This window comes from Callospermophilus lateralis, chromosome 3, assembly GCF_048772815.1.
Source record: "Callospermophilus lateralis isolate mCalLat2 chromosome 3, mCalLat2.hap1, whole genome shotgun sequence".
Lineage (NCBI taxonomy): Eukaryota > Metazoa > Chordata > Mammalia > Rodentia > Sciuridae > Callospermophilus > Callospermophilus lateralis.
Window position 1 is genome coordinate 178,086,319 of NC_135307.1, and position 19,814 is coordinate 178,106,132.

At 39.6% G+C, this 19,814-nt stretch overlaps 1 protein-coding gene across 3 annotated transcripts in view; it reads right to left on the bottom strand.

Moving 5' to 3' along the window:
• Positions 1-968: 968 nt before the first annotated feature.
• The window catches only part of Mroh8 (maestro heat like repeat family member 8), a 61,413-nt gene continuing 42,567 nt past the window's right edge, over positions 969-19,814 (bottom strand). The window contains exons 14-23 of one of the 3 annotated variants that reach the window (XM_076851823.1): positions 14,670-14,836; positions 13,119-13,256; positions 12,724-12,838; positions 12,295-12,435; positions 11,080-11,244; positions 10,216-10,371; positions 7,920-8,042; positions 6,396-6,495; positions 6,082-6,147; positions 969-1,117 (exon numbers count right to left, since the gene is read on the bottom strand). In XM_076851823.1, the coding sequence (XP_076707938.1) occupies positions 969-1,117; positions 6,082-6,147; positions 6,396-6,495; positions 7,920-8,042; positions 10,216-10,371; positions 11,080-11,244; positions 12,295-12,435; positions 12,724-12,838; positions 13,119-13,256; positions 14,670-14,836 (1,320 nt within the window). Of the gene's footprint in view, positions 1,118-6,081; positions 6,148-6,395; positions 6,496-7,919; positions 8,043-10,215; positions 10,372-11,079; positions 11,245-12,294; positions 12,436-12,723; positions 12,839-13,118; positions 13,257-14,645; positions 14,837-19,814 lie in introns of all 3 variants that reach the window. The other 2 variants (XM_076851822.1, XM_076851824.1) reach the window with 2 other exon arrangements.

The window sequence follows — 19,814 nt, forward strand, 5'->3', positions numbered from 1 at the left end:
CTTTCTATATTGCCCAGGCTGGCCTTTAAAGAGAAATAGAAAGGAAGGAGAAAAGGAGACTTTATGAAAGGAACTTTATAAAAGTCCATAGGGACTTTATAAAAATACATTATTAAATAGGAAACTACAAAAGTGGACTGGTATTAAGATTGTTGACAATTAAGTACCCTTGACAAAAGAGCCAACAATACTAACATTACAACATTGAATTTTTTTTTATATTGGGGATTGACTTGAGGACCTCCTGCATACTCATACATACACTTTTCCACTGGCTATACCCCAAGCCCTGGGATCTCTATTTTTTTAGTACTGGGGATTGAACCCAGGGAGGCTTAACCACTGAGTCACTTCCCCAGATCTTTTTTTTTTTTTTTTTTTTTTTTTTTTTTTGGTGTTTTATTTAGAGACAAGGCCTCCCTGAGTCACTTAGGGCCTCACTAAATTGCTGAGGCTGGCTTTAAACTTGCCATCCTCCTGCCTCAGCCTCCCAAGTCGCTGGGATTAGAGGTGTGCACCACTGTGCCCAGCTAGAATCTCTTGAAATGTTTCTAGACCTGTTTTATTAGGACTGTAACTTTATGAATGTTCTGGCATGCCTTAAAAACTTACTGTTTTTCACTGTATCTGAAAATTTAAATCAAGAACTGCATAATTGAAATTAGGACTGCAGGGGCTGGGATTGTAGCTCAGTGACTGAGCACTTGCCTCATACACGTGAGGCCCTGGGTTCAATCTTCAGCAACTCATAAAAATAAAATAAAAATTAAAAAATTTAAAAAAAAGAAATTAGGAATGCATATTCTCTAATTACTTGAAGGTTTTGACAGAAAAAAAAAAAAAACATGCCAAAGGTAATTAAATGGGTGGAGGTAGCTTCATGTTCAAGTCTGGAAAAATGGTGTGTGTGGGGGGTGTGTGTTAGTTGCTGGAATGGCTTCTGAAAGGATTGGCTTTTACCTGCATTTCTAGGTAGGGAGACAGCCCATGAACTTCCTCAACCAGCAAACTGACGGCTCAGGTTCTGGTTCAGCCATTGCCTTCTGGACTCGGAACAGAGCCTGGGAGACGATGATGCGCAGAGAAGGCTCAGAGTCATGTAGCATCTCTCTCAGATCTAAATGGCAAGAGAACCAAGGGTGGACCTGAAAGTCCTTTGAGGTTTCTGGAAAGGAGCTGGGCTCTAAATATAGAACAGCCTCTGTGTCCAGAGGCCAACTTTCTCTAAGACACTGAAAGTTTTTAGGTTGATGGATGGATTCTGATTTAGAATCAGACCTATAAAACCTACTAGTTCTGAGTTGCTGCATAGTTTACTCCTCTGAAATAATCACATTTTAAGTGGTAGTACACCTAAAGTCAATTCATCTGGACTTTCCAAACCATGTCTAATGTGAACCTCTAAGTTGCTGTGTCCTAAATGTAACTTAAACCATTATTCCCTTCTCTCTTCTCTATCTGTCTGTCTCTCTCCCTCGTGGTGCCAGGGATCAAACCCAGAGCCTGGTGTCCTTTTTAAATATTTTCTTAAATTTTTATTTTTATACTTTATTATTGTAAAAGAAATATAAGTTCATTGTGTAGAAAATATATGTGACAATACATGTAAGCACTAGAAGAAAATAAAAGTTACCCATAATCCTGCCACCTAGAGCTAACCACTATTACTTCAGTATTTATCTTTCTGGTCTTTTTTCTAGGCATTTATTTATATATGTATGTTTTTATTTTTTGTTCAAATGAAACCATATAACTCTGTAATTGACTCTTTTTTAAATATTTTTTTTAGTTGTAGATGGACACAATACCTTTATTTTATTTGTTTATTTTATGTGGTGCCAGGATTGAACCCAGTACCTCACGCATGCTAGGCAAGCACTCTGCCACTGAGCCACAACCCTGGGCCCTGTAATTGATTCTTATTTAAAAATATCTCATCACGGCTGGGGATGTGGCTCAAGCGGTAGCGCGCTCGCCTGGCATGCGTGCGGCCCGGGTTCGATCCTCAACACCACATACAAACAAAGATGTTGTGTCCGCCAAAAACTAAAAAATAAATGTTTAAAAAAAAAAAAAAAAAAAAAAAAAAAAAAATATCTCATCATAATTTATCCGAGTCATTTAAAAATTTTTGTGTAATGTTTTTCTTAGCTATATATGATTCTACAATGTGGGCATGCTATGAATTCACTTATTCCCAATCTTTTCCAGTCTAAAATGTTTCCTATTTATTATTCTAAATAACACTGAAATGGACATTCCTGCAATTATTATTTTTAAAAATTTTTTTTAGTTATCGTGGGAAACAATATCTTTATTTACTTATTTTTATGTGGTTCTGAAGATCGAACCAAGTGCTCTACCACTGAGCTATAACCTCAGCCCTAATTATTTATTTTCATAAGTTAAAGTCCTAGAAGTAGAATTGATAAATCAAAGTATGTGCTTATTTTAAAAGATTTTGATATGTACTGCCAAAATTCCCTTTTAAAAAGTTGAACAATTTATGTTCATACAAGCATAGTGTATAATAAATATCAGTGTCCTTTAATACATCAGTTTTGAGCATTACTGACAGAAAAGCATATTTGGATACTTCATTTTATTTACAAACTTCTGATTACTAGTATTAGCAAATATTTTTTATGTATTGGGCATTTGTGATTCCTCTATGAATTGCTTATTCATTTTGTTTGTTACTTTTGTGAAGGTACAGATTTGTTTCTTTATCATAAGTATTTATTTTTATATTGTTATTTGCCTTTCAGTTTTGTCTGTTTCTTTATTTTTAAAGTTACTTTTAAAATTCTTTATGTAGCCAGATGCAGTGGTGCATATCTATACTCCCAGAGTCTTGGGAGGCTGAGGCAGGGGGATCAAGTTCAAGGCCAGCCCCTGCAACTTAGGGATCAAGTTCAAGGCCAGCCCCTGCAACTTAGAAAGGGCTGGGGCTGCAGCTCAGTGGTAGTGAGCGCTCAGGTTCAATCCCCAGTATTACAAACAAAGTAACAAAAAATATGTGGACAAATATAATCTTCCATTTTGTGGATTAGTCTATTTTTTAATATTTGTTTTTTAGTTGTAGGTAGACACCATTACCTTTATTTTATTTTTATGTGGTGCCAAGGATCATGCCTCATGTATGCTAGGTGAGAGCTCTATCACTGAGCCACAACCCCAGCCCCTTGATCTTTTATATCTACTTAAAAATAAAAAAGAGAGAGAGTGAGAAGCTTTTCTTACAGTACTAGGGACTGAACCCAAGGGTGATTTACCACTGAGATACCTCCCCAGCCCATATTTAATTTTTATTTTGAAATTTCCCAGGCAGTCTTGAATTTGAGATCCTCCTGCTCAGCCTTCCAAGTCACTGGAATACATGTGTACCACTGTGGGGGTAACCCACTGTGCCCACATATCCTTATTAATATCTAATTCTCTATGCAAATTCAAATGCAAAGTCCTAGCAGGGTGCTGTGGTGCATGCCTGTAATCCCGGCAACTTGGGAGCCTGGGGCAGAGGATAGTAGGTTTGAGGCCAGTCTCAGCAACTTATTGAAACTCTAGGCAACCTAGTAAAACTGTCTCAAAATAAAAAACAAAAAGGATTAGGCATGTGGCTCAGTTAAGTGCCCTTGGGTTCAATCCCTGGTACTAAAAAGTAAAAAATACAAAAATCTACATCCTCTTTATGGTTTGGAGTTTTTATGTCTTAAGTAGAATTTTAGCCTTTAAATTTGTCATGTTTATGGGCTGGAGATGTGGCTCAAGCGGTAGTGTGCTTGCCTGGCATGCATGTGACCTGGGTTCCATCCTCAGCACCACATAAAAAAAAAAAAAAATAGATAAATAAAGATGTTGTGTCTGCCGAAAACTAAAAAATAAATAATAAAATTCTCTCTCTCTTTAAAAAAATAATTAATTAAATAAATAAATTTGTCATGTTTATTTCCAAACTGGAAGATTTCACTTTTTTTTTTTTTTTTTTTTTTTTAAGTTTCTTAAAGAGTTTGCATTTAGGGCTAGGGTTATAACACAGTGGTAGAACACTTGCATAGCATGTGAGAGGCACTGGGTTCGATCCTTAGCACCACATAAAAATAAATAATAATAAAATAAATAATAATAAAAATAAATAATAAAAAGTATACATACAATATTTTGCACTTAGATTTGTGTCTACGAGTTCAAAAGAATACATAAAGAGCAGACATCAAGTTAAATTTTTTTTTAAATTCAGATAGCAACTTTTTAACTAAATAATTGAAACTTAATTTGTCATAAATCAGTTTAAATTGATATTTAAATTGTTGCTGCCTTTTTTCTGTTTAAATTTAGCTTTAAAATTACCAATGGTAAATAACATAAGTTTATTTTTAAAAGACTATTATGGGAGGGTGCTGGGGTTGTGGCTCAGTGGTAGAGCGCTCGCCTAGCACATGTGAGGCACTGGGTTCGATCCTCAGCATAAAAAGTAAAATAAAGGTATTATTTTCACCTACAATTAAAAATATATATTAAAACAACCCTGGGTTCAATCCTAAGCAACACACACACACACACACACACACACACACACACACATAGACTATCAGAATACCGCATTTTTTCCTTTGATTTGTTTTGTTTTGTTGAGATTGGGGTCTTGCTATGTTACAGGCTCCAGGGCATCTCTTGCCTCAGCCTCCTGAATAGTTGGGACGACAGCTGCAAGCCACCATGTCCTGTCAAATAGCCTATTCGGCAAAGAAGCCACTACAAGGGAAGGAGGAATGTGTGAGGTTGTTTCATTAGGCTAAGCCACATGAGATTGCTGATATGAGACTCTTTTTTGACCTACAATTTGATAATTTCATATGATTTATCCTATTATATATGTATATAACTTTATATACATACTCTAAATCTTCTATATAACTAACTTTTGAATGGAAAGGGAACTTTGGTTCCCCAATGTTAGATTAGAAATAGATTAGAAATAATTTTCTTTTAAACAGATAGAATTAGCCATGTAGAATCCTATCCCATAGAATAATCTGCATGGTTCTTTTCTTCCTTCTTTCTGATATCTATGAAGAAATAGGAAATCTTAGAGAAGAGTGGCATGATTTTCTTAAATAGACTTTAGTCTCGAGCAGTTTTAAAATATAAATACACACACACATATATTATGAGATCCCTCTTAAGTTGCTGAGGGTCTTACTAAATTGCTGAGGTTGGCCTCAAACTTTTGATCTTTCTGCCTCAACTTTCTAAGTTGCTAGCATCACAGGTGTGTCACCACATTTAGCTACTTATATGTTTTTATTTTATTTTATTTTTTTAAAGAGAGAGTGAGAGAGGAGAGAGATAGAGAATTTTTAATATTTATTTTTTAGTTATCGGTGGATACAACATCTTTGTTTGAATGTGGTGCTGAGGATCGAACCCGGGCCACATGCATGCCAGGAGAGCGCGCTACCGCTTGAGCTACATCCCTAGCCCCATGTTTTTATTTTAAAAGTAGTGAAATGTTCAGGATTTTAATTTGGTTTTCAAGAAAATAATTCTGGATTGTGAGATAGCATTTCCTGGCATTTTCTAATTATAGAACTACTTCTTAAGTGGCAATAAATAATTCTTAGAGTACTAAATCTGCAGATCAGTACAATTACAGAAAATTTTCACTCATTGAAAATTCCAAAAGCATTTGCAGACAGTTGCCTTATATGACTACTGCCAAGTCCCACACCTTACAGGACAACTGCTTATAAATAATAGTGCTGAAATCATCTCTAGTATTTGTGAGGTATCATAAGATTTACTAAGATTGTATTTCTAGGTAATGTTTTATTTCCTGGCAGAAAAATTTAGGAACTGACCCCAAGATGTTAATTAAAGCTGGTTTCCAGACAAATAGGGTCATGTCTTTCCCTAAAGGGGGAATTGGACTAGGATGAGACTGTCATTCAGCTGAGGTCACCAATGGCTTTGTCAGGATCCTTGGATGCCACAGTCTCAGCTTTGCCTGCCCATAGTCATGGCCTCAGATACTTTCCAAAATATGGGTGCATCTCAAATCCAAGGAGTGTTATCACTTACCATTCTGTATCCAGTCAGTGCCCTTTATACTGAGCTCATTTTGATCCATGTATTTTGACAAAAGCCCTAAACAAAGGATAAAGTCAGTGAGTTATTATCATTAAAACATCCGGGCAGCTGGCAGAATTGGCCTTTTGATAATTAAATAAATTCTAAAAACCGGACTTCCAAGTATATGATATTTATATATAGGTAATATAGCTCCTTTCTCCTAGAAATATTTTCAAGGCCATCTTAAAAAACATGGGGATGCACAACAACACAATTTAGCAAAATACAGGATGATTATAGAAATGAAAGAATTTTCTTTGTACCTACAAACAAGACTGCTGCTCTTCTGATGGGAAGTTTTGTATTCTTGGAGTACATCAGAGTTTGGGCTAAGATGTTAATTTTCCCCCTGCATTTTATTCCCTAAGTAGGGGGGGAAATAAGAGTACAAAGCAGTGAAATATAGCACTATTTTGATCAGTATCACCAGAGTTTGCAGGGTAAGGGACTATATCAGATTCAGAGGCAGAGTACAAGAGTGCTTGATATAACTAGTGAACACTATCAGTGATTACAAAGGTATGCCATGGTAACAAGCCCCCATACAAAGCTAAATCCTCTGAAAATCTCTTGCCCATCCCAACTCATGCTGTGTATCATGCTGTGATGCCTTTAAAGCCATCCTAGCTTCCCTGGATTCTGTTTTCTAAGCTTCTCCTTCACCTTTTCCCTGACCGCTTACCTGCCTGACCTTATGCTGCTCTGAGCATTTTGCAGATGCTCCTTTCTTGGCACAAGTCATTTTCCACTTTGAGTTTCTATTAATTTCTGCAGGTTTCATTTCCCTTACTAGCTTGCAGACTCCTAACTGGGTTTTAAACCTTGGCTTTTCCATGGCTTGTTGCACACTGGATGTGTTTTGCTTATCGGGTGAATGGATGTACCTTTCAGTGGATCTCTTACAAGGACAGGCACCTGAGAGACAGGCTGAGGACAGGAATTTGTTCTCATAGAGCTTATGATTTAACATGAACAATTTGTAGTCAAATACTATCATTAGTGCATCAAGCTATAGGTTTGACTGCAGGTCAGAGAGAATCCCCAGTGGAAAGCCTGCACAAGGGTTCTTGGGGGTTCCTACCCTGCCAGCCTGATCAGAGGAGACCATTCCTGGTCCTAAACAGGTTAGACCTATGGAAGATTTCTAGGAATAGTCAGTCCCAGGGACTTTGTAGTAGAATCCAGGTAGTTTTATAATCAGTTTCTAGAAACCAAGAATGGGCCTCCAGAACTTCGCTGGTTCTAGCCTGCCCCTGTGATGAGCTCTGTTGAATCTGTGAGGGAGAAGGTGCCATCTGGGCCCAGTGCCATAGCCAATGGCATGTTGCCATCATGCCCACAGCTACACTGCATGGCAACCGTTGGTTGGGGGGGTCCCCTAAACATGCTTTCATGGGGAATAAGATGATCTACCATATCCAGGGAAGGGTGAGAGACAGCTATAAGGGGAATATATAACTCCACTTCAATTCAACCCATGTGGAGTTTTCTGAACAAAACTATCAGCCTGACCTTATAACCCCAGACCCAGGTTAGTGGGCTTCTAAGAGTTCACCAGTCTAATTTGTGAAGAAGGTTGGTAAGAGGAAGTGAATTTGTGACTCAGTTGGGAGAAAACTATAGAAAAATAGATCTACAGTTTAAAACATTTCAGAGATTCATGTGCTGGCATGAAAAGTGGTGAGCCATGTTTCCTGAATGCCACATTCTACCATTAAAAACCATGTCAGGAAAACTAGGTATGTTGACATGTTGAAGAGGTGATAAAGCTATTATTTCTCACATACAAAGAATCTGCAGATTTTTCCGGCTTCAGTAGGTCTGATGTACAAGGGGTCTCTGCAGTACACTTCCTGGGGCAACTTCCACTTCAGGAAATGAGCACAGATGGTTAAGACTCGCCGGCTCTCCTGTGAAAAAGATGATCAAAGATCAGAATTTCCAAACATTTTTTGTAAGCTGAGGTAATCTTTCTTTGATAAAACAGACACCAAAGTTCAATGAGAAAAGCTGATAAACTCAGGATTTCCCTGTGTGGAGTGAGAGGAGGGGTGCCAAGGAACCAAAATGCTGTTCTCCTCCTCCAACTTCCCCAGAGTCCCTGAGGGGATCCATAAAACCTCAGGGTTGAGGGGAAGATGCAGAAATCACTGGTTTCAGGCATGCAACCCAGACTTGAGATTCCACAGGGATTCTCAATTACCATGCTCTATAGAGACAGAAACCCCAACCCTACTGACTACACCTAAGTCATTTTTCTGTCACTCTACATGGGGAAGTGTAACTCTTGACTTTGTGCCAGCTTGGGGCATCTCTGATTTGGAAGAAACTAAAATACTGATTTAGCTAGTGGGCCTCTTCGCTAGTTCATTGCTCTCCAAATACTGCCCAGGGACCATACAACATCTCTGATGAGTCTCCAAGCGAGTATTTTATCCCAGGCCCACTAGATATTTGGGCATAAAAATTCCTATGGGGATAGATGGGAATAAAAAATTAGTTCAGTGGACCCAGATGGCATCTTTTTATCTTCACAAATGCAACAGAGCTCATCTTAATAGTTCAAGGTAGTTTAGCTGCTTTGTTTAGTGCTTTGTAAAAATCTGGTAAACCAAAGATATCAAGATACCCTCCTCTAGGTTTATGCCTTTAAGAAATTCTCACACATGTGTATAAGGAAAGATATACAAGAATGCTCATTGTGGTGCTGTAATAATGAAAATTTGAAAAATTTCATGTCTAAATGGCATGGAATAGAAGAAGGGGATAATAGAAGAAGGGGATAACTTGTAGGTTACTCATCTGATGGAAATTCATACAGCTGTGAAAATAAATTATCTAGAGTTTTACAACATGGGTAAATCTCATAAATACAATGTTAATGTTAAACAAAATGATGAAAAATATAGAGAATGATACAACATATACAGTTTTAAAACATGAACAATATTAACACAGGAATGATAACAAATTTAGGATGACACTTTTGAGGGAATTCAGTTAGAAAGATATATAATTTATTCCTGTTTTATTTTTAGCATGGAGGTTGCTGTATGGGTGCTTATTATGATCTCTGTGCCAGTGACTCTGATTTATGTTAGACATCTTCCCCTCTGCTTAGACTGAGGAGCTTTGGAGAATGGCTAGAAGTTGTTCAATGTCTGAAGGGAAATAAGCCCACTAAACCTAACTGCCAAGGGCTGGCAGGGCAGGGTGTGGTATTGATAAGACCTGTAAACTTCCCAGGCCATACTCCCTGTCACCTGGTTGGCAAGTTCTGCTTCACTGCTTTTTGGGGTTTGAAACATTTCATATTATGATTATATAACTGTAAACCTTTCCCCACACCAAGGTGCTAGGGCCCACAATCTCACATCTGTTTTTGAACCTGCAACCTTGACTTCCATTTCTGTAAAGGGTAGCCTACAGAGGAGAGAGCCCCAGGATTCTTCCAGAATACTTGTGGTCTAGATACAACTCCCTGGGATGCTGCAACTGGTGGTCATAGTTAGCACCATAGATTGGACAGGCTTCTGATGTTGTGACAGAACTAAAGAGAATGACATTTCAACCTCCCACCCACCACCCAATTAAGAGGATGGCTTACATGGAAAACCATAATTTTTATGGCAAATACTCTCAGGAGATTTAGGGGAAATAACGGCTTCTTCAGATTGGCAAGGCTACTTTCACTGACCTAACCCCAACCAAGTTATTTGTCTTAATAATGAGGCAGTTCTTGAAGTGAAAAAAGAAAGATGACAGAATATTATCACTGTCATTAAAAAAAAAAGAGTCTGTTGATTTGGGCATTATGTTTAGGGCTTGTTGCTAGGCTGAAAACTAGTGTGAGGCTACAGTGAGGGCTAACATATCATTCTTACCCACAGAGGGCCACAATTTACTACATAAAAAATAGGAGTAAAAGTTTCACACAATTCACTTAGGCAAAATAATTGAAATGTAGCACTCAAAGATGCTACTGCAAAGTCCCTGCTCTCAAAAGACATGAATCCTTTTTTGCAGAGTTAGCTGTGAATTTAGAGTTTCTTGGGACTCAAGAAAGTTGACAGCAGGTATTACCTCAGCTATTGCATCATTTTCATCCTGAGAATACAGAAGAAGTGGGACCAAGCTGTCCAGGACTTGGTTCTCCACACCCTTCTTATCTGTGTGCTTTACAGACTTTATGGCGGCTCCGAAGAGGGTCATGGAGAAACAATGAACATCAGGTCTCACCTATGAAGGGAACAGCCAGAAGGATGCAACTCGATGAACATGTTCATGCTCAGCTTATAAAAACTGCAGGTGGGTTGAAATGCCAGTCTTAACAGGGGCTGTTTAGCTGCAGTGCAGCTGGAGGCAATACATATGGAGCAAGCCAGAACTGCTGTTTGCAGTCTGTCTTGTCCTCTCACTCACAAGTGGGAAGCAGGCACAGTCCTACCTGCTTTTGTCAAAGCTTATGTCTGATACTGGTATTAACCATTCACACAAGCTATTTTACTTATATTCAAAATCCCAGCCTTGGCATATTTTACTGTCCCAATGATGCTAGTCAATGTGCTCCATGTATTTCATTTTGGAAAACTGTTGGCATTTGAGACAAGGACATAACTACAGTCCATCATCTTGACCAAGTTCTGTTATTCCTTGAAAGCAAAGACAATATTTTATCCTATACAAACTCTTTCTCCATCCCACAAAGCAAGGTAATACCTTGGCAAGCTTTTATGTCTCAATTTTTTTAATCTGAAAAATTAATATTAACACCACCCTACCACATCATGGGTTACCTGGAAGGGTCTTGAAAGATTTGAAAAGTGCTCTGAAAGTAAAAAGTTCTATATAAAAATAGAACATACTTATTACTATCCCAATTTCTACTCTCTGTTATGGCAATTACCCTCCCGCCTAGGGAAAGTCCCTCCTCTCTTATTATCTTACATCACCAAATAAGGAAAACAGTGTCCTCATCATGGCAGCCAGCGTAGTAAAATCCATTGTCCTGACGAGCTTCAGGAGAATCTGAATGGCTAACAAAACAATCTTTTCATCGGTTTCATATAAGCTGTCTAAAATGCATGGCAACAGGCTCTTGATGTCTTCCCTCTGTGTGTCCAAAGGGAGAACATCACCACCTCTCCTGGTGGCATGCCATCTGGTACCAAAGGGAGAGGGCTCTCAACTTCACTCGGTATTCATATAAAGGGAGCATGATGGCCCGTCTCAGTACTAGCAGGCCTGAGATGCATAAGAGGTGGTGGAGCGGTAGTGAGCTGCCTCACAGGACAGAAGTAGGACTAGGTGAGGGAGGTCCAGAGTCATGGCCTTGGCCTGTTGAGAGCTCTCCCAATACTGAGAGAAAGTGCAATGTTAGCTCAGGGCACAGTGCAGAAGGTCTCCAAACAGTCTGAAAGATTCCTTGGCAGGAATTCAGCAGAATTTATTGAGGATCTTCCCATTCTTAATTGAGATTCTACTTTTTTGAAATTCTTAAAAGGAAGCAGTCTCAATTTTAAAACATATATATTTAAAAAATAAGTAGAATAAAACAATAAATACTGATGCATCTAATCAACCAAAATAAGCATTGTTAACCACTGACATTTTTGCTTTAGATATATACATATGCTTTTAAATAAAAGAATAGAACTCAGAGACAAAATTAAAGCCTCCTGAGTTAGTCAACTCTTCAGAGCAAGGCCTAGTTTTCTAGTGAGGCCTATGGAAAATGAGATCTCTTCCAACAGGAATGTCAGTGATCTGTCTTAGATGACAGGCATCTTGGCAGTAGATCAAAGGCCTATCCCAAGTCATTTCACTGCGCAACACGGTACAAGGCATAAGGGTCATGTGAATATTGTCTATGGTGTGATAATAATGAGTATAACTCCACACAAATTGCAGGTTTCACATATTATCAATATACGTGACTTGGCCTTTAAGATATTTAGCTGCTTTTCTAATAGTAAGTACTAGACTATTTCCTAGGTATAAAATTCAAATGTAAAAAAGGTTGTGCTAGGGGAAGAATCTTCTCCACCTGCTCCTGTCCCAAGGCTTCCCAAGTTTCTTCTTAAGTTGTTTTCAGTTCTTTGGGTATCTCTTTGGGGGTATTCTATTTATGACTTAATAATCAGCGATCTGGGGTCTTCCTACCATCTCCTGGTGTCTGATGAGATTGCACAGTCCCCTCAAGGCAAGAATTCTAAAGGCCTGATCTTCATGATTCAGCCAGTCCTTCAAGCGGGCTGTAGAATATTTATTAGGCAATCTCCTGGCCACAGGACTCTGGAGAAGCTGAAAGAACCCCAAAATCAGCCAAATAAATGACCTTGAAGCCTTTTTTATAAAATAAGCTACCTTCCCACCAACTCCAAAATATATGTTTTACTTTGAAATCTCTACGATACAGCACACATACTATAGGGTGATGCTTACGTTGCAGATACATAAGGTATACCCAATAATTAAAGTGCAGGGACCCATTTCAATAGGCTTGAATCTGAAAAATTTGGGTGTAGCCTAGGAAGGCAGGCATTGCTGCTTTATAGCTTCCTGAACCCAGCACCAGGGAATGAGACTTACCTCCACAAAAAAGCCTGCAGATGTGAGTTTATGCTTATCGTTCCCTCGGTTTAGAAAAGGCACTAACAGGTACATGACTTTATGTGCGAGGAGTTGGTTTCTTTCCAGCAATGCGCTGCAAAACACAACACCAACAGGATGACCCTCCGACATGCTCCCACACCAAGGGCATTTTCTCAGAGCGGGGCCTTCTGGACTTGTTGCCCAGCTCAGGTATACAGGAGGCTATGGCAGGGCCAGGATCTCTGAAAAATATGCCTGACAGTCTAGACATTGCCTAGACTTATGAGCAGGTTGTCCAGCCTTAGTTACTGTGGAAACTAAAGGGAATACAACAGCTAAAGCAATGCTGACTTAGAGCAGGAGGGTGTATGTGCACCACAAGGGAGCCGTACTTGGCAAGGAGTGATATTCCCTGAAGATGGAGATCTTTTTCTTCCAGAAGAGTCCATCCTTTATTCTTTTCCATGATGTGGAATTCCTGCCAGCACAACGTTCTGAGGAGGAGAGACTTTGTAGCCTGAATGGCAAAGCTAAGTCAAACAAAAACAGTGACTAGAACAGGTCCTGCCAATCTGTAAGCACACAGTCACTCTGTTCTCACTGGGGAGGGCTATGCCTGCAGAGTTGCTGGACCCTACTTCTCCCTCTGCTAGATTGCCCAAAGACTCTCAATTCTCTAACAACTTGAAAGGGCTTCAAACAAATTCTCTGGAGTAGAGGAAGGGGCCCAGGGGAAGGGAGGATGGGAGAGAGAGGGGAGATACTAAGGAATGAAGTTGACCAAATCATGTTATCTGCATGTATAAATGTGTTATAACAAACCCCACTATTATGTATAATTATAATGTACCAATAAAAATAGAAGAAAAACTAGATAAACCAAAAGACAATTTTTGCATAAAGAAATCTAACTAGGGCTGGGGATATAGCTCAATTGGTAGAGTGCTTGCCTCACATGCACAAGGCCCTGGGTTCAATCCCTAGCACCACAAAAGAAAACAAAAAAGAAATCTAAGTAGATTTTGTTTCCCCAGGAGTTTGGAAGGAAATCTATGATAAAACAAATGATCTGGGATGCTAAAAAAATCTTTATTGATGGGCTGGGGTTGTGGCTCAACGGTAGAGTGCTCGCCTAGCATGTGCAAGGCCCTGGATTCGATCCTCAGCACCACATAAAAATAAATAAAAATAAAGGTATTGTGTCCAACTACATATAAAAATTAAATATTTAAAAAAATCTTTATTGAGATAAAATTTATACCCCATAACATTTATCCTCACTGCTTAAAAAAACAAAACAAAACAAAAACTACTCATTGAACTGGTATCCTGGACTGGGCATCAGAGAATCTCAAAGCTGGAAGGGTCCTGAGAGACCACTTTGCCTGACACCACATACAGACAAGGAAGCTGAGGCAGAGAACAGTGGAGTTGCTCTGGGTTAAATGGATGAATGAGAACAAGAACTTGGATCAACTGACTAAGTGATCTTACAGATTTCACATTATGGCACATTCTCTGAAAGAAATTCATGTCCCACAGCAACACTAAGAAATCTCTACTGAGACCCTAAAGGGGAACTAAAAATATCTCTCTATGCAATAAAGCAGAAACAAGGAGTTGTTTCACTGAGTCAGTACAGGTTTGGAGGTAAGTTCAAGCTGTTTTGTTTGTCTCTGTTTCTACTCGATTTATCAGCAAAAGGCTACAATTTTTAAGGGCATGTGGACTCACATAACCTAAAGTACCCTGGTTCCAGGAAAACTAAGGACAACCAATGAACGCCCAGAACAGCTCCTGGGCAGTTCATCCCTGTCTCATGACGGCTGCTGTTTGCTCCCTCACAGTTGGGACCACATCTTGGCTATCCTCCCACCACAGCACCCAGTGCTTGATAATGAAATCATAATGGACTGTACCACAAAGGTGTGACCTCCGTTGACACTTCCTGTTCTGAGTATAGGCCACTTGGGATGTTGACATCAGACATGGTGAGGCCGATGCTGTGGTGGATCTGGATGAGCAGTGTCATGAGAAGCTGAGGAAAGAGTCGGAGCATAGCTGCTCGAAGCCTGTTTCCCATGAACACCTCATAAAGGGCACACGTTGCCTGTGGTAAAAAAGGCACAGAGCAGAGCTGAGCATCTGCGAGCCCCACTCCTCGTTTTTGCTTTGTTTCTGTTTGTTCAAGAGTCCTGAATTTCTGAGTTTCTAAGACACTACGACTGTCCAATATTGAATTTTCGTGACATCCCTCTTTCAACAGAATATGGTTTCTGGACCTACCTTCCTCCTGGTAGCGGTAATCAGTGTACAGACATGGCAGTGAGGAAAGGGGTCATTCAAAGTCACCAGGGAGTAAAGAGACTTGAAATCCAGAAGTATGAAGGAAACAATTCCCATACTTGATTACATACAGATAAAAAACCAGGGCAAAATTTATCATAAGGCTAGATGACAAATAGCCCAAGAAAGTATTGATTTCAATGTGTTATTAATATATAAAATGCTCTTTCCAGTAAGAAAAACTACACAGGCTTGTTACTCAATGTCCAGGCCATGGAGCATCACCTGGGAGCTGATTAGACATGGAGACTCTCAGGCCCCACCCAAGACCCTCTGTATCTATTTTTCATAAAATCCCTGGTGACTGTAGTTTGTGTCATATTAATTCTGAGAAGCACTGGTGTCTAGGACATGAACCGACAAGTTACAAATGAAGTAAAAACAGCCATTTAAAAACACACATTTAACCTGCCAAAACCAAAATTATTAGAACATGTTCCTTTCTCACCTAACAGTGAGAAAACGACAAGACTGGCAATGCTCAGTGTGGTGCGAGGCGAAACAGGCCTCCTCAGGCCACCTGGAGGAAGGACAGTGCTCGGGAGGACCAGCTAGGAATACAGGTAGCAGCTCCATGCCCACCTTTGACCTAGAATTCCCCTCTACTGGCCTTCATCTTAATATTGAGGGCTGGGGATGTGGCTCAAGCTGTAGCGCGCTCGCCTAGGCATGCGTGCGGACCGGTTTCGAGCCTCAGCACCACATACAAACAAGGATTGTGTCTGTCAAAAACTAAAAAATAAATATTAAAAGTTCTCTCTCTCTCTCTTAAAAAAATATTGAATATATATGACATTATTTATGTGCACACAATTAAGTTTTCTGTACCATTGTTTTAATGGCAAAAGTGTGAAAATTATCAAAATGTTCACTAATAATTTGATAATTAAGAATGATTTTGAGCTAGGCTTGTGCCTACAGTCCCAGCACTCAGGAGGCTGGAGCAGGAAGATCAGGGCTTTCCAGGCAACATAATGAGACCACATCTCAAAAAAAAAATTTTTTTTCACAAAAAACAACAATGAGAAGATTCTATACCTTTTAAAATCTATCTTACAAAAAGTTATTTAAAAACAAATAGCTATCCAGGAGATTCAGGATGGCGAATTAGAGGAAGGCTGCATTTCCTATTGCTCCATGGCTTGGGACACAAGCGGCAGGAGTACAGTTGCTCAGCAAGGTGGGTGAAAGAGGGATGTCACTAAAATTCAATATTGGACAGTCATAGTGTCTTAGAGACTCAGAAATTTGGGTGTCTTGAACAAAGAACCAGAAAGAGTACATTGGAGCCAAGTTGGCTGTGGCAGCAGCAGCAGTAGCAGTAGACACTGGTTCCCCACGGAGGGGGGTGGATAACAGACAGAAACACAAAGCACAGACCTGGTATGGAAAAACCTGTAGATCAGAAAAGCAGCTTGAACTTAGCTGATCCAGAGGTTGCACAGTGAACTGGTGTTTGACAGGTAATCTGTATTTCTCAACTGGCAAGCAGAGAGCTGAGGCAGGAGTGATCCCAAGGAGGCCACACTTCAGCTTGCTGCTGTGGGAGCCCAGGATATTACAGCAAATATTGTCATACTGCCCCAGCAAGAGCATACAGTGTGGTCTAGGGTGTGTACAGCAGAACATGAGTGAAAGAGGCTCAAAGAAGACTGTACCTAGGTGGATCCAAGTCAGAAAATGAAGGGGAGTGGAATTTCTTTCCCTGTGAGTCTGGCAGCTCACATAACCAGCTGAAGAGGGTTGGGTGAACAGGTGGGTAAACACTTAGCAGCAGCAAAGCTGGTAGAAGACTGGTTTCCTTGCTCCACAAGTAGAATGCTTGGGAGGTTGCCAAGATCCTGACTCCCTGCAGAGATAGGCCTCTGCCTGGCCCTAGGAGTATATTCATCTAATCTCTCCAGAGCAAATACCACCCAACAAAGCCCTTAGGGCTTGATTAGCCCCAGTCACCAGAACTTCCCTGGAAGAACTGAGCAGCAGCCCTGCCCTGGGAGTGCATGGATCTAGTCTGTGCAGACAAAACTCCAATCAACATGCCATCCTACCTTATTCTGGTGAGAAGGGAAACTGAGAGCTTCAGTTTTAGGCCAATCCAACTGGCAGCTTGGTGAGCAACACAAAAAGAGGAAGAGGTTAACAACCCCCAGCCCTTATTCTTTCTTTCTTGGCACATAGCCCAAGAAGAAACAGAGAAGGATAGTTGGGCACAGGCCGTGACCAGTCATTCTTGTTGATGGTTTTGACCACCTCCGTGGAGATGATTCTTTTTTTTTTTTTTAGAGAGAGTGAGAGAGGGGGGAGAGAGAGAGAGAGAGAGAGAGAGAGAGAAACTTTTAATATTTATTTTTTAGTTTTCGGCGGACACAACATCTTTGTTTGTATGTGGTGCTGAGGATTGAACCCGGGCCGCACGCATGCCAGGCGAGCGCGCTACCGCTTGAGCCACATCCCCAGCCCGAGATGATTCTTTAATATTTCATTAAGAATCTTTTCTGGGGGCTGGGATTGTGGCTCAGTGGTAGAGCGCTTGCCTAGCATGTGTGAGGCACTGGGTTCGATTCTCAGCACCGCATATCAATAAATAAAATAAAGCTCCATTGAAAACTAAAAAAATATTTTTAAAAAAGAATCTTTTCTGGGTGTTCTTGCTGTGCTGAGTGTTTTATGGACATATATACATACACATATATGCTGCTTTTTTCCCTCATTTTTTTTTTACATTAGTTATCTTTCTTTGCCATGTCTTTTGAAGGCTAGGGTTTTTGGTTTATTTTTGTTTTTATCTTCTTTCTTCTCCCACTAACAGACAAATTCTCTTGTTCTCTCTCTCTCTTTTTACTTTATTTTTGTTATTTTTTTTCCTCCTCCTTTATAATCATCACTTGCTGCATCTCTTCTGCATTCTCTTTTTTTTTGTACTGGGGATTGAACTCAGGGGCACATGCCCAGCTCTATTTTGTGTTTCAACTCACTGAGTTGCTTAGCACCTTGCTTTTGCTGAGGCTGGCTTTGAACTCGTGATCCTCCTGCCTTAGCCTCCCTAGCCGCCAGAATTATAGGCATGTGCCACCATGCCCGGCTCTCTGTTCACATTTTGAATATCCTAAACTTTCTTATACTTTCCTATCACATTTTATTTTCTCTTAAGGAACTGTATTTTTACCATCTTTTAGAACTATTTGGTTTATAGAACTTCATCTGACCATTCAGGTTGTTGCAAAGCTCCATCTGACATTCAGGTTGTTGCAATTAAATACTGCCGTAAATGATATGGTTGGCACCTGCTGTTTACTTTAATGCCAGATCTAGTTCATGGTTATTTATTACTTTTACTATTGGCAACTGCTGACTCCACCATTCCTGGTTTTGTGGTAATTAGTGTGGTAGATGTCAGAGAGGTACCAAGTATTTATTTTAATGCTGTATTTGTCTGCATTGGTTGTTGCTATTGTTTGTTTCCCTTTAGTCTGTGAGGTGCTGGGAAGTTACAGGGACACTACAAGTTCAAAAGATACAGACTTTGCTGCTGAACTAAACTCAGTCAAAAGACAGTGCACCTTGCTCTACACATAAATTAGCCACACTCAAACTTCAGCTATACTTTAACTTTAATTGAGGGAATGGGCCCTCAAGTAGCACCTGGGCCCCCAAGTCCCCTAATGGACCTCTACTCCTACAGCAAAAACAGACAGAATTAAATCAAAGGTTGTGGATACCACACCTACGATGAAGGGTCCCACGAATAGATTGGAAGAGAAATCCATTCTAACAGACGCATAAAACTCAACACAGGAATATAAGAAATATGAAAAAAATTAAAAAACAAGGTGACATTATATCTCTTAAAGTTCATAATTCACCAGCAACTGACCCAAAGATATTGAAGTGGATGAAATAGCAGATAAAGAATTCAAAAGAATTCAAGAGGACACAGGAAAACAACTGAATGAATTAAGGAAATCAGAGAAATTAAATAAAGAGCTAGAAATATTGAAGAGGAGCCAAACAAATTTTGGAAATGAAAGACACAATAAATAGAATGTTCAGTTGAAAGTCTCTCTATTAGAGTAGTCCATACTGAGAAGAGAATCTCGGAGCTTGAAGACAAAGTGGCTGGCCTTGAACATTCAGACATTATTAAAGAATAGAAAATATGTAATCATGATCAGAATATACAAGAACTCTGGGACATTAAGAAATCAAAGTTAAGAATCATTGGAAGGAAAAAAAAAAAAGAATCATTGGAGGGGGCTGGGGTTGTGGCTCAGCAGTAGAGCGCTTGCCTAGCACGTGCAAGGCCCTGGGTTCGAGCCTCAGCACCACATAAAAATAAATAAATAAAATAAAGACATGTGTCCAATTACATCTAAAAATAAATATTAAAAAAAAAAAAGAATCATTGGAGGGGCTGGGGTTTTGGCTCAGTGAAACAGTGCTTGTCTAGTAGTACATGCGAGGCCCTGGGCCCGATCCTCAGTACCACATAAAAATAAACAAATAAATAAAATAAAGGTACAACTACATTGAAAAATATTTTTTTAAAAGAATCATTGGAATTGAAGAGGGTCATAAGATACAGGCTAATGAAATGGATAACCTCTTCAGGTAAATAATAACAGAAAAATTTCAACCTTGAGAATGAGATGGACATCCAGATAAAGGAAGCACTGAGGATCCAAACAGAGAAGATAAAAAAGAACCTCTCCATGACACACTATAATTATTTTATTATTATTTTT